General features: G+C 27.2%; 1 protein-coding gene across 4 annotated transcripts in view; it reads left to right on the top strand.

Annotated features, from left to right (window-relative positions):
• LOC107449860 (cadherin 88C) overlaps nucleotides 1–18,414 on the top strand; it is a 187,651-nt gene that overhangs the window by 149,535 nt on the left and 19,702 nt on the right. For 3 of the 4 annotated variants that reach the window (XM_043039523.2, XM_043039524.2, XM_043039526.2), the window contains 10 exons: nucleotides 3,949–4,201; nucleotides 4,936–5,181; nucleotides 6,260–6,640; nucleotides 7,470–7,767; nucleotides 9,097–9,306; nucleotides 11,211–11,246; nucleotides 13,093–13,211; nucleotides 14,872–15,066; nucleotides 15,821–15,946; nucleotides 17,063–17,249. In XM_043039523.2, the coding sequence (XP_042895457.1) occupies nucleotides 3,949–4,201; nucleotides 4,936–5,181; nucleotides 6,260–6,640; nucleotides 7,470–7,767; nucleotides 9,097–9,306; nucleotides 11,211–11,246; nucleotides 13,093–13,211; nucleotides 14,872–15,066; nucleotides 15,821–15,946; nucleotides 17,063–17,249 (2,051 nt within the window). The remainder of the gene's footprint in view (nucleotides 1–3,948; nucleotides 4,202–4,935; nucleotides 5,182–6,259; nucleotides 6,641–7,469; nucleotides 7,768–9,096; nucleotides 9,307–11,210; nucleotides 11,247–13,092; nucleotides 13,212–14,871; nucleotides 15,067–15,820; nucleotides 15,947–17,062; nucleotides 17,250–18,414) is intronic. The other variant, XM_043039525.2, reaches the window with a different exon arrangement.

The raw sequence follows: 18,414 nt of genomic DNA, 5'->3' as shown, positions 1-18,414 counted from the left end.
TAAGCATTGAAAAATATTTAAATTCCACCAATGTTTTAGAAAACTCTTTCTATTTACTTATTAAATAGATTTCATTACATTTAATAAGTTTTATTGTACTGCTATAGTTTTATAGCAGTATTTAATCTATGATCACCATGACTATGATAATCTATGACTATGATAGCAATATTTAAAATATATCACCTCACAAAGTTACACAAAACGTATCAAATAAATGTACTCTAATAAATGCAATATGAATGTATAATCTTAAAATGTAAATAAAAATTAGTGAAAGTGCAATGCGTATGGTTTTTACTAGAATCTATAGAAAGTATTAAAATTCATTATAAAACTATCCAAACTGAACCAAATTTTACATATTCTCCAAAATAAATATTGCACAAAAAATATTAGTTTAAAAATTGAAATTTCAAAGAAGCTGAATATATGTTGAATAATAATTTCAAAATTGTTTCTAGTTTCATTGCACAGTAAAAAAATGCATGGTATTAAAATAAATATTAATTCTTTTTAGGCTCAAGATGACGATTTGAGAGGTTCTTCAAACAGTCAAGTAAGATACCAAATTGTTGATGGTGACCGACACAAGAATTTCAGCATCAACCAATTGACTGGTGAAATCCGGCCTAGGAACATGGTTGATTTTGAGAAGATGTCAAATGAAAACGGTGATATCAGAACATTCCAGTTGAAAGTTAGAGCTTATGATCTGGGCACCCCATCTCTTTATAGTGATGTTCCTGTTACAGTATATGTACAGGTGAGAAAACAATCCATAATCTTTGGAAAAAAGAATAAAATCAACTAGAAGTACTTAAGAAGATATTTCTTTCATAAATCTCTCATTATTTTTATGATCATTCTTTAATTTGCCCCTTTCTGTGAATTAAATTGTTATAAATGTACAGAGATGCCAACTGCTCCGGACACGCCAAAATAATTGAAGAAACGGTAGATAACTACAAAGTAAATTTTGCGAATATTTGACTATGTTTGCTTGCTTTTCAAGAGGTATAGTGTGACAAAAATGCAATAAAGTGGTGAATTATATAAGCCTGCGAATTATTTAGAAATAGTGGTGAATAAAAATCTACTAAATTAAATTTATTAAACCAAGAATCACAATTGATAAACTACCACTTGAAAATATATATTTGCTGTCCGGAGAAAGTTGGCATCCCTCTATGTATGTTGTCATGTAATTGCATGTTTTTATCAATAATAGCAATTCAAAATATTATTTTCAGATTTAAAATAAATACTTTGTAAATTTATTGTAGTATTTTTTTTATTGAAACTTTTATAAAGATTGGTTAAATGTGGAATCATTCAATTCTGAGGTATCCTACAATTAAACACTTTTGTTTTTCAAATTTGATGGAAGTTATTACTTTTCAAGAAATTTTAATATTGTAGTGTAGCGGAATATCGGCTAGCTCAAATATGTTGTAAATTACGACAAAAGTGACTAAAAGTACACTTAATAAAGAATTTTAATTAATAACCACAAATACAGACATAAATAACATTTGAACAAAAGTAAAAGAAAGAATTAAAATTTAAGAAAACTCGGGGATAGGGGAAAAGTCATGTTTAAGGTTTCATATCTGCACTTGAACTGAGTCTCGGTGGTGAGGACATAGGTGGCACCACAGGGCATCGCTTGGTTGCTACAATACAATGTTATAAGACATTGTTGAGTTTGAGTAAGGTGTTTTTGTATTTTAAAATATTATTTTATATCGATTAGAATTTTTTTACTTAATTCCTGTAAATTGCTATTACCAATGCTATTTTTTACAATCTTATTGTAAATTGTCAATATTTGTTTTCAGGATGTCAATGATTTTCCGCCGGTATTTGTGCAGCCCTATTATGGTAAATCCATTCCTGAAGATATAGATCCTGGTACATCAGTGGTGCAGGTAAAAGCCTTGGATGGAGACCATTCCATGGCAAATAGTCAAGTGGTCTATAGAATTCAGTCTGGAGCTCAAGACAAGTTTGTGATTGATGCAAATACAGGTGTTATCAGTGTTGCACGTGGGGCCAATTTAGATCCAGATAGGACTATACCTAAGTCAAATTATTATTTGTTAGATGTTGTTGCACTTGATGGTGGTATTGGTATTGAACAGCAACAAAGTAGAGTACCTGTAAATATTTCAATTATGGATGTTAACAACAAAGCACCAAAGTTCATTGATCCAAAACAGGTAAATTTAGAAGGAAAAAAATTATGCTTATTATTTTATTGGTATTATTATTTAGTATAGTTAGAAATTTTTATTTTATAAATTCTGAAGTTGTGTGCATAATATGTTGTCTTATAAGACAGCATATTATGCACACAACGCTTATGCGCAATTTAAATTAATAATAAAAACAGATACATGTGAGTGAAACATTATCATTTTATTTAAAAAATTAGAGACAATTTTCTCTGTTCAGTCAATGAGAATTTTTCAACAACAATTAATTTATAGTTTTAATTTTTGAAAAAATTATTTTGGCTATTTAATATTAGGCTAATTAAAAAAATGATATGCATTTTTTAATTTATTTATTATTAATTATAATTATTTATCACTAATGAACTCAAAAGTTTTTTTTTAATGTAATACAGTCATATTTAAAACTTTTTGTAAACTATGTATTTTATCTCCTTTTTCTGTCACCACACATATTGTATTTTGTATTTCCTATGGTTCTTGCTCTGTTTTTATTGTCTATCTTTCTTTGATGGTGCAATAGTCTTCTGTAGATTTAGTTATTAAAAATAATATTAAAAAAAACAGTGTTTTCTCAAACTTTATGAAAATGAGTATTATTTTATATTATTAACCTAGTAAAGAAAATTTATAATTTTTGTCTTAATATTCTTTTTTTTTCAACTTAGTTAATTCTATGAAAGACAGCAGCATTTTGACATGAAAGCTTTTTAGCATAACAAGTCAACATATATATAAGATAAAAATACAAAAATAGCAATGAATTAAAAATGAAAAACACTTTTTAAAGGAAAGGAAGAAAAACTACCAAAAATAACAAAATTATTTTAAAAATTTAGAAGATATTAAAACCTCAGAAAGCAAAACAGTCAAAAGATATAATTTTGTCATCAGGTCACATGGTTATTTCCACAAATTAGAGTGTTTTTTAATATTGTATTAATGTAGCCAAAGCAAAATATATTAANTGCCGAATGTGCCTATTCTCATTAATATCCAGAGTGTTTCATTTTAAACTTATAAAAACACAAACCAGAGGCAGGCCCAAACTTAGATAGGTTGACTGTGTTAATGTAGATTTCCAAAAACTTAAGAGTGAAAAGCCCTGTCGAGAAAGGAAACAGAATGGAAGAAAATCCTGGAGAAGACCTTGACCCTCAGAAAGCTGTTGAGCGAATAAAGAAAGAAAAAGACCAAAATAAGTCCCAAATTCTCAATTACACAAATGTTTTTCTCTTTTGTTAAGTTTAAAGGCAAAACTTGTTAATTAAGGCTTTGTTTTTACACATGTTGTGTGTAGATCAATCCTAATGATGCTTAGCATTTATGTCGTTACATTAAATAAATTTATTACTGTCTAGACACCTAAACATTTCGATGTCATATGTTTTGTATTTGAATTAGTTAATTACGTTTTATAATATATGAACTATTGATTATGATACATATGAATCAGATATCATGTTTCAATCTAGCTAGAGGAATCCCAATAATCTTTCCCCTTTTTATTTTGCTCCAAAAACTATTTTGTCAGACTTATATTATAATACTATTTGATTTAATTAAATTGAGTATGCTATAGACATTTTCAGCAAAGTAAATCTGATTCAGGCTTTTGTACCTTGAATAAACATCAACATCTAAATTTTATGTTATGTTATATTGACATTCTGCCAGTAGATTTGCTTTGAGTTTTTAAAATTTTTTTCAGACTGCAATTAGATCCTATTACTGGAGTTATCACTATTAAGAGCTCTGAACATGGTATGGATCGTGAAACTACTGCCCAGTATTTTGTCACTGTTGAAGCCAGAGATAGCAATGGATTTGGAAACAGGAATACTGTTCAGCTGGTGATATCTGTTGATGATGTCAATGACAACACTCCCAGATTTCTTCAACAGAAGTATGAAGCAAGGTTAAATGAAAATGAAGATAATTTTTTAACACCATTAATTGTGCAGGTACAGTTGTTAAAAATATGTCATTTAATAAACAAAATTTTAAGAGCATAACATTTTATGGTTAAGTGTTGTTATTATTTTTTCACATTAAGTGTTCATATTCAATAAAAAATATTAATTTGCATCCATTTTTTTTCCAATTGATAGAATCTGTCATTTTTGAAAATTAATTTGTTTTAAATTTTATAAATTAAGCAATTAAGAAAAAATATTTAGACTTTTTTTTTAGTAAAAAAAACTACAATGAATAAACAATTTGTTTTTAGTCGCTTTAACTAAGCATTGGAATTCATTTAAATTCCACCAATGTTTTAGACAACTTTTTCTATTTACTTATTAAATAGATTTCATTATATTTAATAATAAGTGTTATTGTTGTAATATTCTTTCTTTTTTTTCTCTTTTTAGTTTTATTGCAATATTTAATCTATGATTAAAATACATTTCCTCTCAAAATTACGCAAAGTGTATCTAATAAATGTACTCTAATAAATAAATGCAATATGAATGTATAATCTTAAAATGTAAATGAAAATCAGTAAAAATACAATGTGTATGCCCTTTGCTAGAAAACATTAAAATTCATTATAAAACTGTCTAAACTGAATCAGGTTTTACAATTACATACATATTCTCCTAAGTAAATATTGCAGAAAAAATATTGGTTAAAAAATTGTTTTTAGTTTCATTGCACAGGAAAGAAATGCATGGTATTAAAATAAATATTTCTTTAGGCTCAAGATGACGATTTGAGAGGTTCTTCGAACAGTCAAGTAAGATACCAAATTGTTGATGGGGACCGACACAAGAATTTCAGCATCAACCAACTGACTGGTGAAATCCGGCCTAGGAACATGGTTGATTTTGAGAAAATGTCAAATGAAAACGGTGATATCAGAACATTCCAGTTAAAAGTTAGAGCTTATGATCTGGGCACCCCATCTCTTTATAGTGATGTTCCTGTTACAGTATATGTGCAGGTGAGAAAACAATCCATAATCTTTGAAAAAAAGAATAAAATCAACTAGAAGTACTTAAGAAGATATTTGACTATGTTTGCTTGCTTTTCAAGAGGTATAGCATGACGAAAATGCAATAAAGTGGTGAATTATATAAGCCTACGAGGTATTTAGAAATAGTGGTGAATAAAAATCTACTAAATTAAATTTATTAAACCAAGAATTGCAATTGATAAACTACCCCTTGAAAATATCTATTTGCTGTCCGGAGCAAGTTGGCATCCCTCTATGTATGTTGTCATGTAATTGCATGTTTTTATCAATAATAGCAATTCAAAATATTATTTTCAGATTTAAAATAAATACTTTGTAAATTTATTGTAGTATTTTTTTTATTGAAACTTTTATAAAGATTGGTTAAATGTGGAATCATTCAATTCTGAGGTATCCTACAATTAAACACTTTTGTTTTTCAAATTTGATGGAAGTTATTACTTTTCAAGAAATTTTAATATTGTAGTGTAGCGGAATATCGGCTAGCTCAAATATGTTGTAAATTACGACAAAAGTGACTAAAAGTACACTTAATAAAGAATTTTAATTAATAACCACAAATACAGACATAAATAACATTTGAACAAAAGTAAAAGAAAGAATTAAAATTTAAGAAAACTCGGGGATAGGGGAAAAGTCATGTTTAAGGTTTCATATCTGCACTTGAACTGAGTCTCGGTGGTGAGGACATAGGNTTAATAAAAACCAATTAAAGACATAAATTACATTTGAAAAAAAGTAAAAGAAAGAATTAAAATTTAAGAAAACTCGGGGATAGGGGAAAAGTCATGTTTAAGGTTTCATATCTGAACTTGAACTGAGTCTCGGTGGTGAGGACATAGGTGGCACCACAGGGCATCGCTTGGTAGCTACAGAGTTGCTATAATACAATGTTATAAGACATTGTTGAGTTTGAGTAAGGTGTTTTTGTATTGTAAAATATTATTTTATACCGATTAGAATTTTTTTATTTAATTCATGTAAATTGCTATTACCAATGCTATTTTTTACAATCTTTTTGTAAATTGTCAATATTTGTTTTCAGGATGTCAATGATTTTCCGCCGGTATTTGTGCAGCCCTATTATGGTAAATCCATTCCTGAAGATATAGATCCTGGTACATCAGTGGTGCAGGTAAAAGCCTTGGATGGAGACCATTCCATGGCAAATAGTCAAGTGGTCTATAGAATTCAGTCTGGAGCTCAAGACAAGTTTGTGATTGATGCAAATACAGGTGTTATCAGTGTTGCACGTGGGGCCAATTTAGATCCAGATAGGACTATACCTAAGTCAAATTATTATTTGTTAGATGTTGTTGCACTTGATGGTGGTATTGGTATTGAACAGCAACAAAGTAGAGTACCTGTAAATATTTCAATTATGGATGTTAACAACAAAGCACCAAAGTTCATTGATCCAAAACAGGTAAATTTAGAAGGAAAAAAAAATTATACTTACTGAAATGCAGAACTGCATTTTATTTTAAATCATTTTGTCTCTTTTATTGTGTTATATATATGTAACATCTAAAATAATAGCTTAGTAGAATTAAAGGAATCTTAAAATTAAACCTTAAAAGAATTATATTTTAATTGTAGATTAGCCCGTCTAACAGATGAGAACTGTAAATAATCTCTTTCACATAGTAAACGAAACACTTCGCGTATATATTATCATTAATTATTTATTATGAATCCATACTGTGCAGTAAAAGCTCTTTATGAAACTGAAATGTCATTCTATTTAATAAATATTTTGAGATTTTAATACATCTTCATCCTGTCTTATGATTACTTCTTGCGGCGCAACACTAACAACTAAGTCTGGATATTATTGATCACATGACATGAAAGAAATAATAACTATATTCTCCATGTTAAAAAAGTATGCACTTGTCTTTTGAAAATGAATCTGTAAACTTGTCTTCAGGAGCTTCTGCTCCATGTACATTTGTAAGTACTAGTTTAATTTCTGTACTCTTTTTTCTGAATAAATATGACATAAAAATTATAAGGGAATCTTCATTATACAAAAAGAGTATTAAAATCGACTGCAAATGAAAATCTGATGGATTAGAATTGAACTAATATCCGATATTATGTTCCTAAAAGATAACTCAGCATGAAAGGGTAACATATATCTATATGTATATATAGTAATGTATTTTAACAAATTTGCCATCTCTAACATATTTCTGATCTGAGATAACAAAAATTATGTGTACCCTAGTTTAATTTTACTCTTTTTCTAATAGGTTACAGTGTCTGAAGACGCCCAAGTTGGAACAATAGTTACAAGAGTATCAGCAACTGATGCAGACGAGAGGCCTGTACTAAGATTCTCAATAGACCATCGTTCAAATGAGGGCAGAACTGAGGAAGGGGCTTTAGTGACACCAACAGAATTCAACTACAACAGCCTGTTTGCTATCAATGCTGTTGATGGCACTGTATCTGTAGCCAAACCTCTAGATAGAGAAAAAATGGAGATAATGAGGCTGGTCATTAAAGTAGAAGATCTTGCTGCTGCTACAAAAGGACAGACTTCAACGGGTATGTATTATAAATTTAGCATTTTTAAAGAATTGTGAAATTTCTGTTACCAATGAAGTACCAAATGCCTTTAAAAATATTACCTATAGCTGCCAACTCTACTGGATTTTGCTAGCTTCTTCTGGTTTACTAATTTAATCAAAAATTCTGTATATACAGTAGAACACCAATTATTTGCACCAATTGGAACCAAAGCCGATCCGGATAACAAAAAATCCAGATAATTGAACAACTATAAAAATCGAATATGAGAATGTTATTAAGTAACTTCTCTTCATTAGCTTTGCAAGCTTAAGACTGGCAATTATGTTAAAACCATTCTATTTTGAACAGTCTATTTTTTACAAAATTGACGTACAAAACTTGTTTCAAGACTGAAAAAGAGCATTTCAAACGTGTTTCACCTCCTTTCACTAATTCACTTTAGAAAAAATTAGTTCCCTTACTAAAAACTACTTGCCAATTGCCACACACATTGAAACTAATGAACAAAGCTCTTCAAGGTCACCAAAGGGCAAAATAAGCCATTTTTTCCCCTTTAAGATATTCTGAAGAAAAAAAAGAATTTTTGCAAGGAAAAAAAGTTGTTGTTTTTTGAGAAGGTGGGAAAAAACACAGGTCCTTGAACGATCAGGGTAATTAGACAATCTGGTAAATCGGCCCTTCTCTACCATATTAGAAAATTTCTTAAAATTAATTAAGTTTCTGAAAAAAATTCATATCCTATATTAGTTGTTTAAGTATTTAAATTAAGTGTTACTTTTAAATAATGAGCCAATCTCATTTAAAATCATCAATTTAAAGTTTCTTTTTTTATGTTCTTAGATTTTCTTTTATTCTTAACTTACTATTTTTAATAAATTAAAAAAAATTATGATCTTCTTTGTTGAATTAAGAATTTACTACGATTTTAGTTCTACATCCAATAATATCATAAACATTTTGTGACTAAGCTCATTTAATGCGGATAATAAATACTAAATATTGTCGTCAAATTAAATTAATAGTTATCAGTGAAATATAGTTTTTATATTTTCTTGACTATAAAAATCCTAAGAGTTCTCTGTTAAAAAATTTTGTATATTATGCAACTGATATATTAAAATTTTTATTATTTTGTAAAATCTTTTTTTCTTTCCTTGGATTGACAGCTATTTGATAATTAGTTAAAAGGGATAGAAAAGTACAGTTTGTTTCATTTTGTTTAAAACACCAGCTCACTTTTTATGCTTGACTATTTTTAGATACTATTTTAAAGTAATAAGCTTGACTATATTAGAGTAATAAGCATTCATTTTTCTAAACTTTTGAATGGTGTAATTTTTGCAGCTACACTAACTATAAAAATTGAAGATGTGAATGATAACAGACCCCAGTTTCAGAAACGGTATTACAGACAAGCTGTTACAGAAAATACGAAACCTGGTTCTCCGATTGTGACTGTTGTAGCCGAAGATGCAGACAAAAATCGATCTCTGACTTACTCTCTTCAGGGAGATGCTGATATTATTGGTCTTGTTGGAATGGATAAAAAATCTGGTATGTTGTTTTGTTGATTTAAATCAAGGCAATTTTTGTCCTCATTGATATTTTACTCAAAAATAATTTCTTAATTAATATTACTTCCAAAAATTATAATTTATGTTTGTACTAGAAAAATTATAGCTTCAATATTTTATTTGTAATAGTTTTATTCTTCTTTTTATATAAAAATTAGATTTATAGTTAATTCATTTTGGCTGAGAAAAAATAAAGAACATAATTTTTTATTTATGATCATTTTTTTATGATTTTTTAAATTAAAGATTTTTATCTAGTTTTTTTAACTTATCAGTTGTAAAAATGCTTTTAATTTAAGTTTTATCATGCTTGTTTTTATCATTATTATTATATTATTTTGGTGAACTAATGTGCTTATTCTCAGAAAATGTGTCCAAATAAAATAATATTTCTGTACAAATATAATAAATATTAGTTTTAGTTCATTTAACTTTGTATATCATTTTTGATAATAAATATCTTAATGTAATCTCCTAATTGTTGACGAATATAAAATTTAGTTGAAAATGTTATTGTTTCTTATATGTACATTGAAATTTTCTACACTACATTTTTTATTTCTATCTGAAATACTTTTTCCAAGCTTCTTTGTAAACTAATTTGAGCTTTCAATTTATTTACTTTTTATTTTACAAAAAAAAAATTTCGTATAATATGTTGCCAATACTTTGTTAAAAATAATGCTTTATAATATAAACAATGGCTTTTAGACTTCGACAGTGACTTGAAATATTATTTCTTTTTCTATGTTAGTTGAAAAATTGAGATTTTCATCTTCGCAGGCATGTTCCATTGGCTACTATTTTTTGTACTATTAATTAATAAGAGCGATCTAGTTATGCTTTAAAAGCAAGCTTATATTTATTTCAAAATTAAAATGATCTGTTGTTTTTAACAAACCAAAAAAAAATTTCTGTGTCACACTCACATTTGCTAAATATGATCTCGAAACCTTTGATTTTTTTTCCTTCCCAACTATAGTTAAAACTGGTAATGATGCTGCTTTAAGTTTCTATTATTCAAGTACTTCTCAAAGTACATGAACAATAGAAACTTAATTCAAAGTACTTTACACTAAGTAATATCCAAGTTTTGAAATAGCTTAGTTAAAAGCAAAATTTTGAAAAGTAGGTTTGGATTTATTTATTTTACAATAATGGAATATCTATGTTCATTCAGCAGTTTAGCCTTTGCAGTTCTTTTAAAAATAATAATATGGCATGTACTTATCTTTAGATTCTTTTTAATAAAGAAATGTTTCTAATGATCTAGCTAATAATACTGATAATTAATTTAACATATTGACCTGCTCTCCTTTTAATCTTATTTAGTATAATTGTGTTGGTTTCTTTCATATTCTTACGTGATGTATATTTCAATGTTTTGAACTAACAATAAGTAAATTATTATGTAAGGAAATTGTTTTATTTTTATTACAATGCAAATTTAAACTTATTAAAAATACCAAAATAATAATATCTAAATTTTTTTATATAAGTTTGGAGCTAATTGCAAGCTACCTAATGCTGCTAATATATAATATTCATGTTATAAATCGTATATATAGTTTGCATCAGAAAATAGTATTAAATTATTTTAACAAATTTGAAATTTTTTATCAAGTTGATATATTTATTCAGTAAATTAGTAAAATTAATCAACATATTAGTTACATATTGATGCAAATTAATTGTTGTATTAGTAAGAGGAAGTAATGATTTATTTGGTACAATCCATAAAATTAAATTCTGCATTAATTTTTATAGCTGATGCAAGCTATATATCTCATTTGGCTATTAACATGCTAATTTTAAAATTGTAACGGGCTTATGGGCTTATATGCTAACAATGCTTTTCTTTTCTTTCGTGCTTTTTCTTCGTAGACACTACTGGCTTGCTGTGGCTTCATCCAGTTACAGGTGGGTTTGTTTTGCAACATTTTAGCAAAATATATTGTAAAATGATTAGTTAAAGCTTATTAATTTTATCATAATAAACATTAGAAAAAATGAAATTCAAAACTGTATGAAAAATGAAATTCAAAGTAAAAGAAAGTTTAAAATTTTCTTTATATGCTATGATAAAATAAATTTGACTATAAAAAATTTTCTTTGTTATAATTATTTGATTATAATAAGCATTAAATAAGTAACTAAATAACAAACTTTTTTTATCACTAAACATTTTTAACACTTTTTTTATTACTGAGAATATACGGTTGATCATCAGTATACACAATTCATCAGTACACAGAAATCGCAATTATGTGTTGTCACCATAGCTTACAAGTTAAAAGCCTTTGTCACAAATTATTTTTTTAATAAAAAAAGTCTGCAATAATTGAATTACCCCAATTATTCTTAAGTCATAAATATAATTAAATTTTTGACAAATCTTATAGATTTAAATTATTTGCAATTATTATTTTAAAAATAGTATCCATAAAGCAATTTTTGTTATTTCTTTATCATGTTAAGATGTAATTTTTAAGCTCTGATTTTTGATTTTTTAAATAATTCCCCAGATCACTTTTCTCCAGATGTTCAAATGTGTGAGCTACCTTTAAATGTTTTTATATCTGTATATTTATAATTTAAATGTTGTATTTGCAGTTATATGTGCAAAAACTAACTGTTCATGCGAGGAATGAATCAAACTTCAAAATAATTCTTGAATTTTAAAAACAATTTTTTTCCTAATGTCCAATTTGAGTCTATCATTTATCTTCTGTTCCGTTAAATATTAGTTTCACACATATTACAAATATAGTTTATAGAATAGTTTAGCAAAAAAGTTTTACATAGTTACAGTTAATAAACTTTTTTTATTACATTTAGTCATTATTAATTAAATATTTGAAGGTAAGATTAAATATTCCTACTCTATTATGAAATAAGTAGTAAAATATATTTTTATGTCTTCAAACTGCAGGCACATTCATCTGAATAAAGGTGCTTATGATAGTTTTATTAAAATGTTTATAAAGTTTAATGAATAATTGTGTATGTAAATTTTCAAAACTGTATTTGTCTAATTACTATAGAATATTAATATTCTATATTAAAAAAAATACTATAGTACAATCAAAAAAAAATTTATAACTTTTCTTGTCAACAGGACATAATAAATCTTGTATTAAAATGTCCTATTCCCTTTAACTCTGTTTTGGAGAAAATCAAGAATGTTGGTCCGAAAAAGATTCATCTACCATTGCCATTATTAATATAACAACGTCTGTTTAAAAAGAAAGCGATAAAATTACAATATCATAACAAGTACAAACTGTAGCTTATTTAATAAAAATAATTCTTTGCTGCTGCCATAAAAAATCTTAATACTCTAATTTATGTAACTCTCATCACAATATTGAAACTGCATTAATTTATAATGATGCTGAAGAAAAATATCTAAATCAAATTCATTCATTTTTGATTTTAAAATCAAAATATTTTAATATAGATGTTTTAATTATTATTTAAAAACCATTGTTTTCTTTAAATGTTATAAAATTTTTAAAAAAATGTATATTTACATTTATTTTTGCTACTGTTCATTGTCAGCGAAACAAATTTTTGTTTATTTATATATTATTTTTTTTGTTATAATAATTTATATTTTATTTAATAAATTATTAGTAGTATTTTTATTTTAATCTTTCTTTAAGCTTATAAAGCAATAAAAATCAGAGTTAAATCGTTTTTCTTTGGTAAAGCTTTCCTTTATGATGCTTAAAAGCAATTTTAAATTAACTCAAATATTTTTTAGGAGAAATGAGTGTAAGTAATAAAATAGATCGTGAGATGTTTTCTTGGCTAAATGTAACTGTAATTGCTACTGATAATGGAATTCCTTCTCTTTCTGGTGCTGCTGATGTATTTATTCAAGTAAGTAATTATTTTTATCGTTATTTCAAAGTTATACATTTGTGAAATCAATTTATTTTTGAACTTGAGAATTTTGATTTTATTTCTGCCTTGTTATTAAAAGCATAACATGCTTTTAACCATTAAGCCGTTAAGGCTTACTCTGTGTACAAAGTAATGAAAATTCTAAAAATAATAGTTCTAAATCAACAGTTTTTTTTTAAAAAAAATAGATAATCTGTTGCAAAATTTTAAAAATTTATAAAAGATTTTTTTACAAAATTGAGTATAATTTCATATACTCATCAAAAATAGTGTTGTTTGTGTATTTTATGAATTGAAAAAGTTAGATTCAAGATTTTAAGCTAGATTCATGTTTGCATATTGAATATTGTAACTACAATGAGTGCATATCATAAATTTTTTGAAATAAAAATAATTTTCGTAGTGTATACAAGCAATGAATGTGATGTATACATTGTGATAAGCAAAATTGCTTTTTTATAAAACTCCACTTGCCAACCTTCTAATTGCTTCTCATATATCATTGTTTTTGTTTTTTCAATATTTTTCACAAGAAGACAGAGCATTTTGTTTTCAAAATTATTATAGCCTTATGTCAGAACATTTTAGTAAATTTGTTAACTGTTACAAAATAGATGATTACCTGAATTCAAAAAATAATCATCAGTACTTTAAAATCATTTAATCTAGTAAATTAGAAGTACTTTTATTCATTGAGAAAACTTATAAGAATTCAAATAGGGAACGGTTTTTATCACTCTTCATTAACAATTTTATTTTTGAAAATTTAAATGTTTTGTTGTTACTGGCAACATGTAACCTCTCCCTCTTTTTTTGTGCTACTTTTGATTATCATCTATCAAACACGAGCTTATGAAATAAAGATCTCTTGACAGAAAAATAATTTTTCTTCAGCAAATGGATAAATAGTTAATATTTAAAGCAAAAAAAACTGAATTTAAAATTGCAAAATGCGAAAAAATTTATTTAAATTGAAGTACTTAAATTCTCAACAAAAATTACGAAATTTCAAAAGTTGCTTGTTTGCAACTTTTGCAAAATCTAGAATTTTAAAAGAGTTTGTGCTAAGTTCAGAAATAAAAATGCTTTTTTCAGCGCATCAAATGTTTGCTCCAGAGTTGCATTTCAGCAATCTGCAGAGTGACCAAGCATGATATTTCTTCGTACAAGTTTAACACTTAATAATTCTCAAACTAATTATTGTTGAGTGTTAATTATTTTTATTCTGTTGCAGTCCCTGTATTTTTTACTACAGCCCATTTTAATTTCGAGCTTTTAAGTTTTACAGTTTTCGCGCAACAAAACAGAATGTAACGTTAAGTTGAACACCCAAAACAGTGTTACCCTTACAATTTTTAATTTCGAGTTACTTTGGTCACTTTAATGTTAAATCATTTCATTTTACCTAAAATTTTATAATTGAAATTGTAAGTACCCAAAAACTGCACACTTCTCAAAACTTTTACAAATTGCTTGCCAAGCAAGCACAATTTCCAAATAAACTGTTTTATAAAAAAAAAGGAACATATCTCATGAAACAATCTAATGATGTATTTTAACAATCATTCTTCACTCTGGGCACATTTTGATTTCAACTCATTTTATTTCAACTCATTTTATTTCAATTCACTTTCAGGTACTAGACGAAAATGACAACAATCCGGTTTTTGTAAATAGTGCTTCTGATTTTTCTGTGGCCGAGGACATTACGATTGGGGCTGAAGTTGCTTTAGTTCAGGCAACAGATGCTGATGTGGGGGAATATGGAAAGATCACATACCTTCTAGACACATCATCAACTCAAGGGAGATTCAAAATAAATAAAGAGACGGTAATAACATTATATCTGTTTTAAAATTAAAATTATATGAAATATAAACTTTACACAAATATAATGAAACTGACTTATAAAGTTTTTTATTGAAGTTTATAAGATAAATTGAACTCTAAATGTTTCATTGAGTGTTTATTCATACTAAATACATGCTGCTTGTAATTCACTTTATCTCCCGTTCTCATATCATATTCAATGTAGAAATACTAATTAAAAAGATTTACGCCAGGTAGTACTAAAATTGAAGATTTGAGAATGGATCAGTGAAATTGAGTTTTTAGAAATCTACTTTTAATTAAAATTAAATGGATTGAAAACTTATTTATTGCTTCTTCATTTAAAATGTGTTCTTTTTTTTAATTGTGTGGTTTTTTATTATTTTTTTACTTCATGATGGGGGAAAAGTTATATAGAATACAGTAGATTTTTATTTCTCTTTGTTCAATTTGATCCGTTTTTTTTAATGAATGATATATTCAAATCAAATATTTTATTTTAAAAATGAAATTGCACTGCAAAATTTTCCAATTCCTGAACATATTTGCACTGCAAAAAACAATTGACCTATATTGTCAGTGTATACTTGGATACCTTTTTATCTATCACAAAATCTATTCTTTTTTTCTTTTCTTTTTTTTTAATTTTCTTTTATTCTAAGCTATATTTTTGTTTTATGTGAAAAATCATATGATACCATTAATTATTCATAAATTATCTTCATTTTAATTATTTTTATGTTGATCTGTTTCAGGGTTCCATCACTGTTGCTTCTCCTTTGGATCGAGAAGATAAAGATGTATATACACTAGTTGTTCAAGCTTGGGATAATTATGATTATGGTTTCGCTACTGGAGAAAGTCGAAAAGCCTTTAAACAAGTAATTTATTAAATTCTTTTTAAAATAACAAAATAATTAGTGAAAAAAGTGACAAATTTTATTATACCAGAAGGAAGCTTCTGTTTCATCATAATGTATAGCTTGACACAGTATTTACTATAATAAAAATTTCTTATTTTGCTAAAAAATAAAAACTGTTTAGCTTTTTTATTACCATTTCATTTGAGTGCTTGCATTTTAAAAACTTTAAACTGTGCAGAAACAGAGCTAACCTCAACAGCACCTGGGACTTCAAAAAGGATTTTTATGGATCCATTTTAAGTTTCAGATAAAGTCAAAACTTAAATCTACCGCACTTGGGTATGGGGTTTTTTTCTAACTTTTTATTGAGAAAAATTTTGCTTAATTATAACGTTAAGACAGCATAATTTAATAACTAAATTTTCTCTCAATTTAGTTTTAAATTCATCAGTGAGTGTTATTAATGTAGTTTCCCCAATCATACATGTCCGCAAAAAATCTATATATATATATATATATATATCTTAAAAGAAACCTGCGTACAAGCAAACTAAAATATTAATAGACATCATATTAATTTTTTTGGTAAATCGAGCAAAAATGTATAAAAATTATAAGACCCGCAATTAGCAAATTAAATTGAATCTGTATAAAAGAGAGAAGCCTTTTATTCTTAATAATTTTTTTATGAATTTGACACCCCTCTGTGGCTGCACCCAGGGATAGGTGCCCCCTCTTTCCCCCGTTAACCCTGCCACCGGAGTAGTAATCTAGTTATATTGCTAACTACAAAAAAAAAAATTATCAGATTAAAAAAACAATTTCAATTAGAGCAAAATAATATGCTAATTGTGTTATAGTTTGTTTCTTTTTTAACAACTTATTGTTTTTAAAACAAATACTAATCCCTGATTTTTTCTGAAAATTTCTTTATAGACTTGTTTTGAAGTTTAAAGTTTGAGAAATTTTTTTCTTTATTTTTTCTAAAATGACTTTCAATTTTTTAATCGCTAATTACTGTGCAATAGAGTGCATCAACATTTATCATATTACGAGGTTTAGACTGCTTTTATATGAGGAATGAAACAACAATTTGTTATATTGTAATAAAAGATCAACTGCATTTCTTTACAGATTACAGTGCATGTTATTGACGTGAATGATGAACCTCCTGTTTTTGTTAAGCAAGAAGTTTGTGCCACAGTGACTGAATTCCACCGAATTCGTGACACCATTTTCATGGTTTCTGCAAGCGATGCTGATGATCCTCTCACTCCAAATGGAAGACTTCAATTCTCTATTGTCAATGGAAATGATGAAGGTAAAAAATAAATTCAATATTTGGTTTCTTTAACGTATTTTATGGATGTATCTGTTATCACTAAAGTGTGTAATCAGTTATTTTACAGTTTATCTAGCTTGTGTGCAGTTTAACTTGCGAGATTTATTAAAGTGTCAAAAAATTGTTTCCTCTCTCAAATTATCTAGTTCAGGGTGAGAAATTTCAAATCGCCAGCCCGCTATTGGCGAATGAATATTTAGGGCTGGAGATAAATTTTGTCATGTGAAATGTTAAGTTTTAAATCAAACTACCTGTTTTTCCTGGGTTGAGAGTATGCCTTTACATGGTATAGACTGTGATGTCACAATAGACTGAAAACAACATACTGAAACTCTCTGAAGATTGCAACACATGATGATTCATTTATAATTTCAGTGACTAGACCCCCGTCTTACTTACTTTACTTACTTATCCTCTACGTGCCTTGGGCACTTAAGGCCTCCAGCATATCCCTCCAACGCCTCCTGTCTTTAGCAATAGATCTTGCTTCCTCCCAGCCAGATATTCCACATTCTTTTAATTCGCCCAAAAACATGCGCTGGATGGTAAGTCTGGGTCTTCCTCTTGTTCTCTTACCATCAGGGGCCCATGTAAGCGCAACAGATGAAATTTTTTCTTTGGGCATTCTAAGGATATGTCCGAGCCAGCTCCATCTTCGTTTTTTAATTTCATCTTCGATTGTTTTTATTTTAGCTTTCTTTAATAGATTTTGATTTGATACTTTGTAAGGCCAGAAAATTTTAAAAATAAATCTTAAACATTTGTTTTGAAAGGTTTCTAATTTTTGTATTTCGATCTTAGTCTGTTTCCAGGTTTCTGCGCCATATAATAGTACTGCTCTAACAATAGCTTTGTAAACAACTATTTTTGTCTTTATTTCAATATTTGACTCTCTCCAAAATTTATGTAATCCCTTAAAACATGTTCTTGCTTTGATTATTCTCTGTCTAATATCTTCGCTACTTCCACCTTTTTTATCTACAATAGAACCTAAATAGCTAAATGATTCTATGTCATCTATTTCGTGATTTTCGATTTTAATTTTGTCATTTTTCTTTTGATTTATTCTCATTACTTTAGTTTTCTTCTTGTTCATGAATAAACCTACACTATTTGAATATTTGTTGAATTTGTCTGTTTTAAG

The sequence above is a fragment of the Parasteatoda tepidariorum genome, chromosome 10 (genome assembly GCF_043381705.1).
Source record: "Parasteatoda tepidariorum isolate YZ-2023 chromosome 10, CAS_Ptep_4.0, whole genome shotgun sequence".
In the NCBI taxonomy this organism is placed as follows: domain Eukaryota; kingdom Metazoa; phylum Arthropoda; class Arachnida; order Araneae; family Theridiidae; genus Parasteatoda; species Parasteatoda tepidariorum.
Note: the sequence above shows the minus strand (reverse complement) of the source record. Positions and strands in the feature narration are given on the sequence as shown.